This window comes from Symsagittifera roscoffensis, chromosome 10 (genome assembly GCF_963678635.1).
Source record: "Symsagittifera roscoffensis chromosome 10, txSymRosc1.1, whole genome shotgun sequence".
Classification (NCBI taxonomy): Eukaryota; Metazoa; Xenacoelomorpha; order Acoela; family Convolutidae; genus Symsagittifera; species Symsagittifera roscoffensis.
In genome coordinates, this window is record NC_087071.1 from 46,451,338 (window position 1) to 46,466,124 (window position 14,787).

Genomic DNA, 14,787 nt, shown 5'->3' on the forward strand with positions numbered 1-14,787 from the left:
AATTTGTGAAAAACATGGACGAAAAATTCCAAAGTAAGATACGCAAGTTATTCGAAACCCGTCTAAATCTAGAAAATGAGCTGCTTAAAGGTCACTCATTATTACTTGAGTACATTGAGAATAATAGTCGCACTACAAAAATTGATAATGCTGTCTACAAATGTAAAATTGCGTTGGAAAAAGCTGTCGACGTCAATGAGCAATTAATTAGGTTAGCGGGAAAAACGGAAAACCCTGAAAAAATTATTGCTCAGCAAGACCTTTGGCTTAAGAAAGTAACCGAAATGAACGATGAAGTAATGCACGAAGCTCAGAGTTACAAGATGAGCCTTGAACCTTCGTCATTTCCAGCAGCCGGCATTACAGGGAGCAAGGGATCTTTACAACAAACTAGGTCTGAGACATCCTCACGCTCGCACAAAACAAGTGATTCAGCAGCACGAGTATCTGAAAACAGGTCTAAGGTCTCTAATAAGTCTAAGGATAGTAGAAAGCTTGACTCACATAAATCTGATAAATCTGCTTCCACTCGTCATACGTCGACTGTTCGCACTATGTCATCAAGTGAGAAACGGCATGAGTTAGCTTTAGTAAAACGACGCCATGAGGAGCTGGAAAAGCAGTATCAAGTATCTTTAAGACTTAAAGAGCAAGAGAACCGTCTTAAGTTCGAACAAAGTCAGCTGGAACTAGAGCAATTGTCTGAAAATCATAAAAAGCAACTAATTGAAATGGAATTGAAAGCGTTTGAACTTGAGGACAGTTCATCTGAGGTTAGCGAGAAGGTAGCGGAAAGTAACTTAACAGGAGTAAGTCAACCTATTTCAAAGGTAGCAACCGATCGAACTAATGATTGGGTAGACTCTGTTAGTTCACAGGCACCTCCCGACGTTGCTAGTGCGCCAGGTTTGCAGGCCTTCACTCATGTACCCATTTCGTCAGGACCGACGACTTCCGCCCTCCTTGCTAATGCAATTCACACCAGTAATAGTCATAACCATGAGCACACAGCATTTAGTGACCCTGGAATCCATAGTTATGGACATCGGGCTATGCCTCAATTTGGCTGGGCAAGCCGTTTGCCATTGCAAGCTTCTGTTTCATTCCCAGCCTCTGTTCCATTCCCAGTTAACAATATGCATTCTAGTGCACACGTGTCACCGCCGTCTGCTGTTCCTTTACAGACCATGAGTTCAAACATAACTAATGGTAGTTTTGCCATCGCGCAACCGGAATCATTACTTGTCCCAATGTTACCGGCCCAACCAGGTTCTGGTTTTGTTTCTTTGTCGCCTGCATTTGCTGGTGGTGGTTTCTCATCTTCTGGAGTAAACCCAACGCCGGTTTTCTTTTCGGCACCTAATTGCCATGCAGCGCCAGTCCAGACGCAACATAATCTTCCCTTTGTTCCGCATACTGTGTCACCTAGTATCAACGATTACTACACAAGTGATGCAAACTTATGGCAATTGGCTGCTACAACTCCAATCGTCACGCCTGCTCAGTGTTGTAATGCTGGAAACATTTTTTCTAATGTGACAACTATTGTCCCATCGTGTAACACCGCCGCTCCGTATACTAGTGGTGGGACTGTGTATTTTAATACTCCCCCAGTTCATCCACAACATGTTCCGCATTTTGTCAATCAAACTAATACTGGTTATCAGCCAGTCAACGAAGACTACGCACCGTCTCCCGCTTATCCGAACCAAGGTTGTTCATCGGATCGACCTCTCTCCGCTCGTGAATTGGCGGAATTATTGATGCATAGCCGCAAAGATCATCTTCCTGAATGGAAGTTAGCCCAGTTTGACGGCAACCCGTTAAACTGGCACGAATGGTTTGGTCAGTTTAAGTCCACCGTTGATTCCGCTGTTCTCACCGATGATACGAAACTGACATACTTAAAAACGCTCGTCACAGGCAAAGCAAAAACCGCAATTGCGGAGTTTAGTTACAGTGGCGTTATGTACAAGGATGCACTGGCCACCTTGCAACGGAAGTTTGGGCAACCACATGCCATTGTTGGTGCGCATCTTGATAAGCTGAATACTTTTCCTCCACTTAAGATGCACAAATCGGAAAATGTCATTAGTTTCTCCTCTGCAATATCTGGCCTCGTAGCAGTTTTCAAATCATTGTCTTTCAACGATGATCTAAAGAGTGTTAACCTGTTAAACCAAGCTGTTAGTAAACTTCCGCCTAACCTCAAGGAGTCTTGGTCAATGCATACTGTTAGACATAATTGGCAGCGACCAACACTCTTAGACTTTAACAACTGGTTGAAAGAAAAGGCCGAGGGGCATGAAAGATTACGTTTACTCAACTCTAAGGCAAAAAACGAGGAACCAGTTAAACCAAAAACAACCAAAGTTTTTGCAGCCAATAGCCAGGTAAGTAGTAAGGCTCAGGATAAGTCTAAGTTTCCGCCGTGTGTTTTGTGTAAGGGTAGTCATGCATTGTGGAATTGTGCTGTTTTTAAGGAAAAGAATGCTACTCAGCGAGCAAAATACGTAGCTGAACGGAAACTTTGCTTCGCTTGTCTCAATGGCAATCATAGTTTCCGGCAATGTTCTAGAGCAAAAAAGTGCCCGAAGCCAGAGTGTGATAGCACACATAATGTCTTGCTCCATGGAGCCGAAAGAATATTTCCTCGGAAGGAAAATTCAAATGTCTCGAATAAGGCTGGAACAAACAAATCCAAGGAGAATACAAACACTTCCACCCATGCCGCTGTTAGTGATGTACATGACATTGAATCTTCTAAAGGGTTGTTGCCAATTGCAACACTTGGTGTATCCTCGGATGTAACCAGTCTCCTGACGTTGGTTCTTTGTGATAGTGCATCGACTCACTCCTGGGTATCTTCGTCACTCGTAAACCGTCTCGGCTTAGTAGGGGAGCCCGTTAACTTGTCAATTAGTGGTTTCAATTCAACCACCGTTGTTGAGACTCAGAGGGTCAAGTTTACAGTTTCCTCCGAGCCGAATAATAGTGATTTCGTATTTTCTCTCTGTGCATATGTTAAAGAAAATATTCGGATTGGTTCCGAATTAATCAATATTGCTGATTTGCAGAATAAATATCCACAATTAGCACCTATTAAGCCCATTCAATATACTTATGAGGACGTTGAAGTTATTATCGGACAAGACTACTACCACGCCGTTAGACCCATTGAGTTCATCTTGGGAGATGATAAAAACTCACCGTGTTCCGTTCGCCTACCGATAGGTTGGGTCTTAAGTGGTCCGTTGCGGCCGTCCGGTAATTCTACTTCTTCGTGTTTCAAGTGTGTTGTTGAAGATTCTTCTCTGACCGACCAGATAAAATCCTGGTACGAGTTGGAATCGTATGGTGCTTTCAAACAAGTCGATGCCCGTTCAGCCGCGGATAAACATGCTTTATCCATCCTAAATTCTGAAACCGTTCACAATGGCGAAAGATACATTGTGCCTATGCTTTGGATTGATAGTAATGTCAGTCTACCAAACAATTATTACTCGTCACTCGCCCAATTTAAATCGTTGGAGAGAAGGTTAAGTAAAGACCCTGAGCTGCGCGAAAGATACGCGGAAACCATTAGAGAGGACATTAGGAAAGGCTATGTCGTTACCATCGAACCGCATGATCCACGTAAGCGTTCCGATCGCGAGTGGTATCTTCCGCACCATCCCGTCGTAAATCCGAATAAGCCGGGTAAGGTGCGCCGAGTTCTTAATGGGGCTTCTAAGTTTCATGGCACATCCTTAAATAAGTCCTTATTGGTGGGTCCTGACCTACTCCAAAATTTAATTTTTGTGCTTTTGCGATTCCGTCAACATAAGTACGCCGTCTCCGCGGATATAGAGGGTATGTTCCTCCAGGTAGGAGTCCTTACCCGCGATCAAATTTTGCTCCGTTTTTTGTGGCGGGAGGATACCACTTCCGATGTGGTAGTTCATCAGTACACTCGCCATATATTCGGCGCACGGGATTCGCCTACGTGCGCCAATTTCGCGTTGCAAAAAACAGCAACTGATAATATTTCCATATACCCTGAGGCCGCCTCAGTCGTAAATGAAAAATTTTACATGGACGATTACTTGGATTCATTCGAGAACGTTACCCAAGCAATTAAAACTAGTCGCGATTTGGTTTCCTTACTAAAATTGGGAGGATTTAATTTGACTAAATTTGTCAGTAATGCTGATGAAATCACTTCAGCAATGAACCCCGAGGAATCCGAAACCTCATCTTCACCCATCAAGGAAATTTGTAACGGTGCCGAACAATCATCACACGTCTTAGGTCTTAAGTGGGACCATGTGAAAGACACATTGATTGTTAGCAGAGGCGTGGATCGTCCTCTCGATAAAACAATAACTCAACGAACCGTCTTGAGTTTCGTCTCTTCTGTGTTTGACCCTGTTGGGTTAGTAGCTCCATACACAGTTAGGGCCCGTCTTTTACTGAAAGATATTTGGAAAATCAGTGGTCAAAGTTGGGACGACGAATTGCCAGAAGACATAAGAGATAAGTTTCTCGAGTGGCACTCCGGTCTCCCTCTCTTAGGGCAATTGACCACTCCCCGTTGTTACTTCACAGAGCCTCTTAATCAAATTGAGCTCCACATGTTCGGTGATAGCTCGCAGGACGTTTTCTGTGCTGTTGGATTTTTGCGTGCGCGACTCGCGAGCTCGCATAAAACTCAAATATCCTTCATCTTTGGTAAAGCTCGCGTTGCGCCCATGAAAGCGCTATCTATACCGAAGCTAGAGCTTCAAGCTGCTCTGCTCGCCACACGACTAAAAAAAGATATACTGACCGCACTTACCGTCTCTATTAATCATGTCTTTATGTGGACAGATAGTACAACAGTTTTGCAGTGGCTAAACTCCACTGAAAAATTACCTGTATTCGTCGCTAATCGTGTCGGCGAAATCCTCGAGTCGAACACTATTGCTGAGTGGCACCATGTTCTGAGCGGCGATAATCCAGCTGATACCGGTACGCGGGGGATTTCTTCGGAAGCCCTCAAGGATAGCAGCTGGGTTATTGGTCCGGGCATTCTCAGGACTACTGATTGGCCGTTTATACCCGACGAACGTGTAATCAATAAAATTCGTTTGAAGGGTCCTTCTTGTGATGTTGATAATTGCTTGGAGACATCATCTTCCTTCGTCACCGATGTCACATCAATCAAACATCCCGAACACGGGTTCAATTGGGAAAGGTTCAGTTCCTTTACAAGATATAAACAAGCTTTTATGTTGAGGATGTTGCCTTCACATAAGCATTTTCGTGGAAAAGACTTACGAATCACCGACCCCATTGAACTTGATATTGCAGAAAGCAAACTGATTCATCTTGCTCAGATGGAATCCTTTCCCGTTGAGTTAAAAACACTCACCGCTGGCAAACCTATTAAGAATAGTAGTAAAATTGCCACATACTCGCCATTTATCGGTCCCGCTGGAATCATTCGTTCCACCGGACGGATTATGCGCTTAGTGAATACCGAGTTTGATACTAAGCACCCAATAATACTCGACGCCCGACATACCTTAGTTCGTTTGTTGGCCCGCAGCCTCCACCATAAGCATTTTCATCAAGGATTAGATTACATGCGCTCCGTTTTAAATATGAAATATGCAATACTTGGGTTGCGTCGACTACTTCGGTCTATCGAAAATCAATGTGTGACATGCCGTAAACGCAAAGCAAGCACCATCCAGCCAATTATGTCCGATTTACCGGTCGAACGTCTCGGATACAAGCAACCACCCTTCAATCATACGGGTGTGGATTACTTTGGACCGCTTTACGTTCCGGTTCGCAGAAGCACGGAAAAAAGATGGGGATTCCTTTTTACTTGCCTCACCACCAGGGCTGTACACCTTGAGATTGTACCATCTCTGGACACCAGTTCGTGTGTCATGGGCATTGAACGGTTCGTTGCGCGCCGTGGTACGCCAAGCACAATCTGGTCGGATAATGGCACGAACTTCGTTGGTGCGGAAAAGGAATTACTTGCCTGCATCAAGAGCTGGAATGGCATGGCTCCGACCATTTTTGCACATAAAGGTGTTACTTGGAAATTTAACCCGCCAGGCGCACCCCATCATGGCGGCTCCTGGGAACGCCTCGTCCGAAGCGTGAAGCGCGTGCTGTACGATATCCTAGGCAGTAGGCGAGTCACTGACGAGGTGTTAGGAACAACACTCTGCTTAGTTGAACAGGCTTTGAATTCGAGGCCAATCACTCCCGTTAGTACCGATTCACCTGAGTTAGAAGCGTTAACCCCAAACCATTTTTTGCTTGGACAACATGCCACAAGCTTTCCTTCGCTTTTACCCGGGGAGCACTTCGATCACAAAAAAAGGTACGTGCGAGCGCAGTCATATGCTAACGCGATTTGGTCTCGTTGGCTTCGAGAATATGTTCCCTCGCTGAATAAGCGTGTCAAGTGGCACACTCATTCTGACTTCACTCTTAAAACAGGCGATCTCGTGTGGGTGATTGAGCCCGATAGTCCGCGTGGGTACTACCCTCTCGCCCAAATCGTCAAGCTAAACTACGGACAGGACGGTTGCGCCCGATCCGCCCTTGTCAGGACCGCAACCCGTGAAGTCACGCGGCCGACCGTTAAGCTCGCTCCGGTTCTTCCTTCTTCAGGGGAGGGAGGATGTTGCAATGCAAATGTAGAATAAAACAAGAGTATAGATGCATATAAAATAAGCACAGTTGGCCAAGCGGACTAAGACAAAGTAAGCTAACGCCGATTATATGTGTGAAATAACAGTTGACGTAGGTTCGAGTCCCCCACCTGCCCATGTATTAATATACTAAAAACGGGGGTTACATCCTATTTTAACTGTTTTTTGGTTCTAATTCGGTTCAGCCTTGATTAGGGTTGACCGCCAAAAAGAGCAATTTGTCTCAAGGACATTACCGACCGGTTCTTGTAGCTAGCTTGCGCCGTTTTGTACCAACAACGGAGAGATGCTAAAAATGTTGTATGATGTCCTGATCAATAGAAAAATACCGAAATTTATCTATTGCCTGAGTTATTTACCGATAAATATCTGATTTACCGATAAATATCTTATTAATTTACGAATTCGGATTCACTTATTTTCGTTTGGAGATTAGAGCGGCCACACTTACCCATTTTCAAATGTCAGTCTAGACAGGCGAGCGTCGAAAAAGTCGAACACTAAATTCGTTGCGCCGAGAATGTCGAAACCTAGCAATACTTGGGAGAGAAAGTCGAAACATACCAAATTTTGGTCAAAAAAATCAAAACAAAACGAAAATTGGACAAAACGGTCGAAACATAACAGCTTTTAGTCGAAAAAGTCGAATCATAAATCGAGCACCTCGACCTGGTTTGTATACGTTCCATTACTTTTAGTTAAACTCGGAAAACGTTTTAGCAGCTAGAGCACCTTTTTAATTTCTCTTTCAGTCATTTCAAAAAGAACAACCTCAGTGTGCATGCGTCTCGAATTGATGCCGTCATTTTCATAAAAACAAACGTTTCACGACTACAAAAAAAGCAAATTTTCCGCCACTTGGATGTTTTGATAAGCAACAGCTTAACAGACAATGCAAAAGCAAAGAGGAAACGGTTTGTAAGAAAAATTTATTATTGATTTTTTTTATTTTAATAAACATTTTTCGGTTTTTTCAGCTATGTTTTGGCAAGTTGATCTCCACCGGAGTTTCATGGATAGTAATCAATTGGAACAAAAAATTGTTGTCTAAAAAGTTTTCCTTATAATTCATTATTGTTGCAAAATTTTGTCACTATAATCGTTTATTTTCGTACAAACATATTACATTAAAGTCCTTTATAATAGATTATTTTAATCCATTCAAAATCCACGATATATGATTATAAATTTTAGGATTTTGCAAAAACTTTTGCGAAACTTGCGACCTTTCTGCGTTACCAACAGCAATCTAAAACTTCTCAATTTGACCCTTCTCCCTCACTTTGTCCCCCATCCGCATTTGCCCAATACCCCTCCCCCAACTCCCCTACGTTTATCCCTACGCCCACCCCCATGTTTACTAAAGCTTACCCCAAACCCAATCCCCCCAAGTTACAGTTTGACCCCCACAGTAAACTTACCATTGTACGGGAACGGAGGGGTTACTCAGTGTGAACATTACCTATTTACCCCCATTCTCCATTTTAACCCCCTCACCCAAGTTTTTTGTTCCACTCCCCCCCATTTTTTAACCCAAACAGGCCAAAGTTCAGTCAGGGGGAGCGGGTTAAACTAAAATAGGGTGGGGTAGGTCAGCCGAGGACGGGGTAAACAGGATGGGGCGGGGTAAACTGACGAGGGGTAAACTTGGAGGGGTAAACTGGGGAAGTGTTGTTAAAAGAGGCGATGGAATTAACGTAGTATAGAAAAAGTAGAGAAAACTTAAATAAAAAAATTTAGATGAAAAATTAAAATTTATGGAACGTAATACGTAGCAACTTTCCCAAGCAAGAGATGAGATAACTTTGAAAAAAATTACAAAATTCAAAATTTCTCAAAAAATACATTATAATCGATTATAATCCATTATAAAAGTTTTTAATGATTTTCAAAAAATTATATGATTAATATCAACTTTCAATGGGTTGAAATGAATTAAATCTGATTGCAATGGTTTTTATTGATGTAGAAAAAACCTAGAGTTATAATCCATTTTTGATGAATTACAATCGATTATTTTTTATAACTTTATAGATACTGACTATAAAATGACACTATATTCGATTATGATTCAGTCGAACACTACGAATGTCAACACTTAGCAACACTTGGTCGAGAAAGTCGAAACATACCAAATTTTGGTCAAAAAAAATCAAAACAAACCGAAATTTGGTCAAAACAGTCGAAACATAACAGTTTTTGTTCGAAAAAGTCGAATCGTAAATCGAGCAACTCGACCTAGTTCGTATACGTACCACTACTTTTAATTATACCCGGAAAATTTTTAGCAGCTATAACACCTTTTTATTTTTGCTTTCAGTCATTTGAAAAAAAAACAACCTCAGTGTGCTTGCGTCTCGAATTGATGCCGTCATTTACATAAAAAAAGCTTTTAACGACTACAAAAAAAATCAAACTTTCCGCCATGTGGTTGGTATGCCACGTCATAACTTGGTTGTTTCAATAAGCAGCAGCTTAACAAACAATGTTTAAGCAAAAAGGAAACAACTTTTAAGCAAAATTTTTCTTTCAATTAAATTTTTAGAACAAAATTTTCAGTTTTTCAGCAGTTTTTTGGCAAGTTCCTCTTCACCGAAGTTCCATGGATAGTAATTGATGATAATGAAAAAATGTTGTCTAAAATTTTTTCGTTATAATCCGGTCTTGTTGCAAAGTTAGACCACAAAATCGATTATACTTTCACTATAATCGATTATTTCGTAAAAACACAATAGATTAAGGTCCATTGTAACGGAATATTATAACCCATATAAAATCCACTATAATTGATTATAACTTTACATTATTTTGCACAATCGTTTGCAAAACTTGCAACAATTCTGCTTTACCCACGGCCTATGCTCAACCTAAACCTACTCAAATTAACCTTCCCGTTCACTTCGCCCCAATCCGCATTTGCCGAATACCCCTCCCCCTCACTTCCCTATGTTTATCACTACGCCCAGCTCCATGTTTACTGAAGCTTACCCCAAATTCAATCCCCAGAAGTTACAGTTTAAACCTTCACTGTTTATTCATCATTGAACGGGGACGAAGGAGGGGGGGTAACTCAGTGTGAACAACACCTATTTACCCCCATTCTCCATTTTAACCCCCCCCCCCGTTTTTTAACCTCGCTCACGCCAACGTTCAGTCATGGGGGAAGGGGTTAAACTAAGATAGGGGGGTAGGTCAGCTGAGGACGGGGTAAACAGGACGGGGGAGGGAGAGGGGGCGGGGTAAACTGACGAGGGGAAAACTGGGAGGGGGGTAAACTGGGCAAGGGGGTTGTTAAAAGAGGCGATGGAATTTACGTAGTATAGAAAAAGTAGAGAAAACTTAAACTGAAAAAATTCTAGGTGAAAAGTAAAAGTCTATGGAACATAATACGTAGGAACTGCCCGAAGCAAGAAATGAGATAACTTTGAGAAAATTTGCAAAATTCAAATTTTCTCAAGAAATACATTATAATCGATTATTATCTATTATAATGAATTATAATGATTTTCAAAAATGGTATGATTATAATCCATTTTTATTGGATTATAAGAGATTAAATCTGATTGCAATAGATTTTATTGATAAAAAAATTACCCGGATTATAATCCATTTTGATGGATTACAATCAATTATTTTTGTAATTTTATAGATACTGACTATAATAAAATGACAGTATCGTCGAGTATGATTCATGGAACTCCAGTGCAGTCAATCAGGAACCTTTAAAGCCGGAAATCCTTCAAGTTGAAAGCTTTTTGCAGAAAACCGACGGCCAAAATTGCATAAAACATCTCCTATTGGCGGCGAAGTGCATGTTTTGCGCCAAAAACCACCAGACCTTTTCATAAACAGTGTGTCTAAACATAATTTCCTATAAAATTTACGATAAAAACATTGGAATGGTGGCTAGACTTTACATTTTAGGGTTTTGAGAAAGTGTTTTAAACAACTTTTTTAAACGCATAATAAAATCTAATTGGATTGAAATTGAATAAAAAGAGAAGTATTTCGTGACCTGCGATAGATTTGGTCTGTTTCAAGAGCATGTAGGCCAAACAAGAGTAGAGAATTGAGGTGGAGACTACCACTAGAATGTACAGCCACGTTATGATGTATAGAGAGGGAGCCTCGTACCTGGAAAAATGAACAAAAAAATAGCAAATAAATTGAAAATTTAAACTTTTTTTCAGTATCATTGATACAATTTGGTATAAAAAGTCCTATGCATTGTTTGAATCAATTATGTTTGAGCCGTTATTGAACCTCAAGGCCCCTAATTCGTGATATTGATTGGACTCATAATTTGCATGATATGGTTTGAGCTCTCACAAGGTTGCCAAGCTGGTTTTTTTTTGTTTTTTTTTTCGAAAAAATTGTTCACACTTTTTCTCATTTTTTGCAAAAAATACAATGAAGTCGATCAGTACAATGAAATTGGCCAGTAGTACCAGAATATGTGGTATAGTTTCTTCAGAGTGGGTCCACTCTCCTCGAAGGGGTTGTCTAGCTGCAGATAGGTAGAGTGCACCACAGTTATCCACAGACAGTAGCTGAAACACAGTCTCTCTATCCAATCAGGAAGATGGAAACAAAATTAGACTAACTTTTTCCAAAATTTTCCCCGATGTATCTTTGGTCAAATTTTGATCTATAACCTATCTTGGATTCAACTGAAGTAAAATAAGCAGCCCAGCGACAATCTGAGTTAGGACTGGTATGTATAACTCATAGAGTAATTTCGGATAGGGTACACCGTCTGCTCGTCACGCTATCTTATTTTCGGCCGGATAGATTCGTGCAACTTCTTAGTCTAATACCGATCCTAATCTTACTCTTATACTATCTAGTCTCAGGTTGTTTAACTAGTCTCTGCTAGGCTCAATAGATCTAGGGTATACTGGTTTATTGCGGCTGCTGAAGTGCTCGGGAGAGTCCAACTAATTTCTAAGTTAAATTTAAATCTCTCTGGTGCTGAAATTACAAGTAACTTCAGCACTTACAAATAAGTGGGTTGTTAGTTAGATGGATCATGATTGGTTAATATTAAATACTTTACATTGGTAAAATATCTAAATTATCCAATCATAAAATGTAGTTTAGATCAGGTTCCACCCATCCGGGTTTTACAGAGTTTTTTAGAATAGTTCTTCTGCAATTCGAAGGATGGATGATGGACGTTTGTTTTTGGCGAACATCATAATTTTCTTCCGTTTCCTCTTTTGTTAGGGAAGTTCCAGGAAGCTGGAGTTAGAGACATAAGACGTTGTGTTCTTCTTGTGACAACGACTAAGTCTTCGCAACAAACTCAAATCTGATTTCAGAATGGTTGGCTATGTCAGGTTTTTCTGTTCTTCGTGGAGAACTTCTTTTGTGTCTGATCTAGCTTGGGAATGGCGTGGAGATTGTGCGTGGAGGGGATGCCTGGTTACTCGGATCTGTACGTATACTTGAACATCGAGGTGGTCATTGGTCTAGTTCAATGAAGTCCTTTTCTGCGAGGTCAAGTCGTACTCTAAATCCTTTGAGTTGTGGTTGTGAGCGGCATATCGATTGTAGTTGGTCATTCTCTCTCGAGTGTAGTGGGGTCGTCTTGTCTTTTGATGTTCGTCCTTGGTGTTGTATTCTGATCTATATATTGCATCATGTGATTTTACATTTTATAAAACTTTTATTAGTTTAATATTTTTTAATAATGATTTTAGTTAGTGGTTTTCACAAAAGCTTTTTGTTTTAGTTCGGTTATTTTGAAGAGTTACTCACCCTTGAGTAGCTCTTATTAAAAATAGAGGTGTGGTCACAAAGCGTGGATGTAGCGCGGTGGGTTAGGCCGGCTATAGAGCATGCTCAGGACGTCCTTCCTGGTGGGTTAGGCCAGGAGTGGGAGTATGATTTCATGCGGTTTTTGTGAGGGGTCCTGTTATGTGACAACGTTTTATGTTGGGTTTGTTGTGGTCTTACTTATGTCTTGTTGGTTATGTACTTTTTCCAAAAAGCAAATTGTTTGTGGTATGGGTTTGTCTTTCGACTTTTTTGTGTTTTATTATTTCTTTCTAAGACTTTGTAATAGTCTTCAAAAGAATAAATTATCCAGTTTTAAACTGGGTTAATCCGGTTTGGGTACCGTTGGTTTCTTTTTCTAAGTCATGCTGTTATTCTATGATTTGTGGTATTTAGTGAGCTGCGTTGGTTAGTTTTGTTTAGTATATGATTCCTTTCCAACCGGGTTAAAGGAAAATTTGAAACATGTTATTTTATGTTAGAGTTGTTGAGTGTGAAAACTTGAAACTGAAATTCATTATTTTAAACAATTCTTCGTGGGCGAGCTGTGCGAGTGTGGATAGAATTTCTGTGCGAATGAATGAAAATATCAAAAGGTTAGTACTGCATTTGCATTTATTTAATTTACTACATAGAATTTAGAAATTTACTGCTAGTCATGGGGGAATATTAAGATACAAATTTTCATCATAATTAGATTTACTGCTTTGGGGGAAAATATTATAGATGAATTTACTGCATTGATATTAAATTTAGAAATTTATAAGTGTAAGAGATTAATAGAATTTTAAAATTGTTTGATGAAAATTGTGATTTTTATTGTTTCTTTTGTGGTTTTTGTAGGTGATTGTCGGATGAAAGCTAAAAATCTAAGGAAAACATGAATAAAGACTGGTGAGTTTTTAATACTGTAATTAGTTAGTAATATTTACTTAATTCATACTTACCTGTTAGTCGTCGGGGAAAAAACCGTGGGGGAAGATGTCGTGAATTAGTTCTGAAGTTGTTAGTAGTTTAGCTAGAATGCGGATGATATTTTTAGTCTGAAGCAGTGGCCAAAGCAATTGAAGTGCCTTAATAGTGGTTAGTTCTTCAGTGCCTACTGCAAACTCATAAGGTGTGTTTTGGATTAAGTTATATAATTTGTGATTAAATTTAGTGTTGTGGATGAATTCTAAAATTGGGATTTCTATAGGCTGTACAAACTCGTGCGGGATAAGGAAGGGTCGGGATTCTTCGGCGTTGAAGGTCTTGGTGATGGGGCAGAAAATGTACATTTGGGTTATGGGGTCATAATTACGAAGAATACCATGGAGGTTAGTGTCTTTAATACAATATGTGAAATTTAGGAAATACGGTGAAGTGTATTTTGAATTGATGAATTGAAAACGATGGTGTGGTTGTCTAGAGGGTGTGTGGAGGTCAAAGTGATTTTGGATGAAACGATAGTTACTGTATGTGTGGGTTTGTTTAGTGCGCAACATAATATCGTGTGAGCAGTGCAGATCTCTTTCGTGTGGTGCAAGGAAATGAAAGGTTAGTGAAAAGATTTGGAAGCGTTCTTTAAAACTTTCGTATGCTTGTGTGTTTGTTAGTGCTTCTGAAATAATGTGATCAAACTTTCGGTCGAAGATGTTTAGTGTAAATACATATGGTGTCTTGATGAAAAATTTCTCGGTGATTTGTGGATTAGCGAAGCGATCGTCGTCTAAGAATTGATCTTGGTTAGCTCTGATGATGTTGTGATCGTAGTATTCTAGTGTATATTCATTAGCTCTTGGTGCAGTGTGTATTTTTAGTGATTTTTTATATCCAACGTAAGTAAACTGTCTAGCGATTAGTGGTGTAGTTAGTCGATATAGCATGTCTTTGTTTCGTTCTATATCGATGGAAGTGCTGGATAAAGGTAAGCAAAGAGGGTTAGTGAAATGATAGTATGAGGTCCAAGAGAGAGTGGGCATTAAAACGTATTCATCTACAAAGTTGCGTGTTTCGTTAGCGTCGTGAGGGGTGTTTAAGGTGTATTGTGGAAATGAGGGTAAAGTGATAGCTAAAAATTCTTTAGTGTTAGTATGCTGGGGGTGGCTGATGTATTCACGGGCTGTTCCTGGTTTTGCTGGGAAAGGATGGTTGGGGAATTTTCTTTTAAAAGTGCGGTAAGCTCTATTAGTGTTTAGTGAAGATATAGTGGATGTGGATGATGGTGTTAATGATTCAGTATAATTTGAAGAGGGTGTAGGGGGATTGGATGAATTTGTAGTGGAGGAGATTTGGTTTATGGTCGGGGTGTTAAGGTGGTAGGGTTGTTGTT

General features: G+C 40.3%; 1 protein-coding gene across 2 annotated transcripts in view; it reads right to left on the minus strand.

The window, feature by feature from the left end:
* Positions 1-14,787, minus strand: part of LOC134855550 (uncharacterized) — a 77,091-nt gene that overhangs the window by 11,657 nt on the left and 50,647 nt on the right. For both annotated transcript variants that reach the window (XM_063872092.1, XM_063872091.1), the window contains 2 exons: positions 11,147-11,248; positions 10,714-10,832 (listed from right to left, as the gene is read on the minus strand). In XM_063872092.1, the coding sequence (XP_063728162.1) occupies positions 10,714-10,832; positions 11,147-11,248 (221 nt within the window). The remainder of the gene's footprint in view (positions 1-10,713; positions 10,833-11,146; positions 11,249-14,787) is intronic.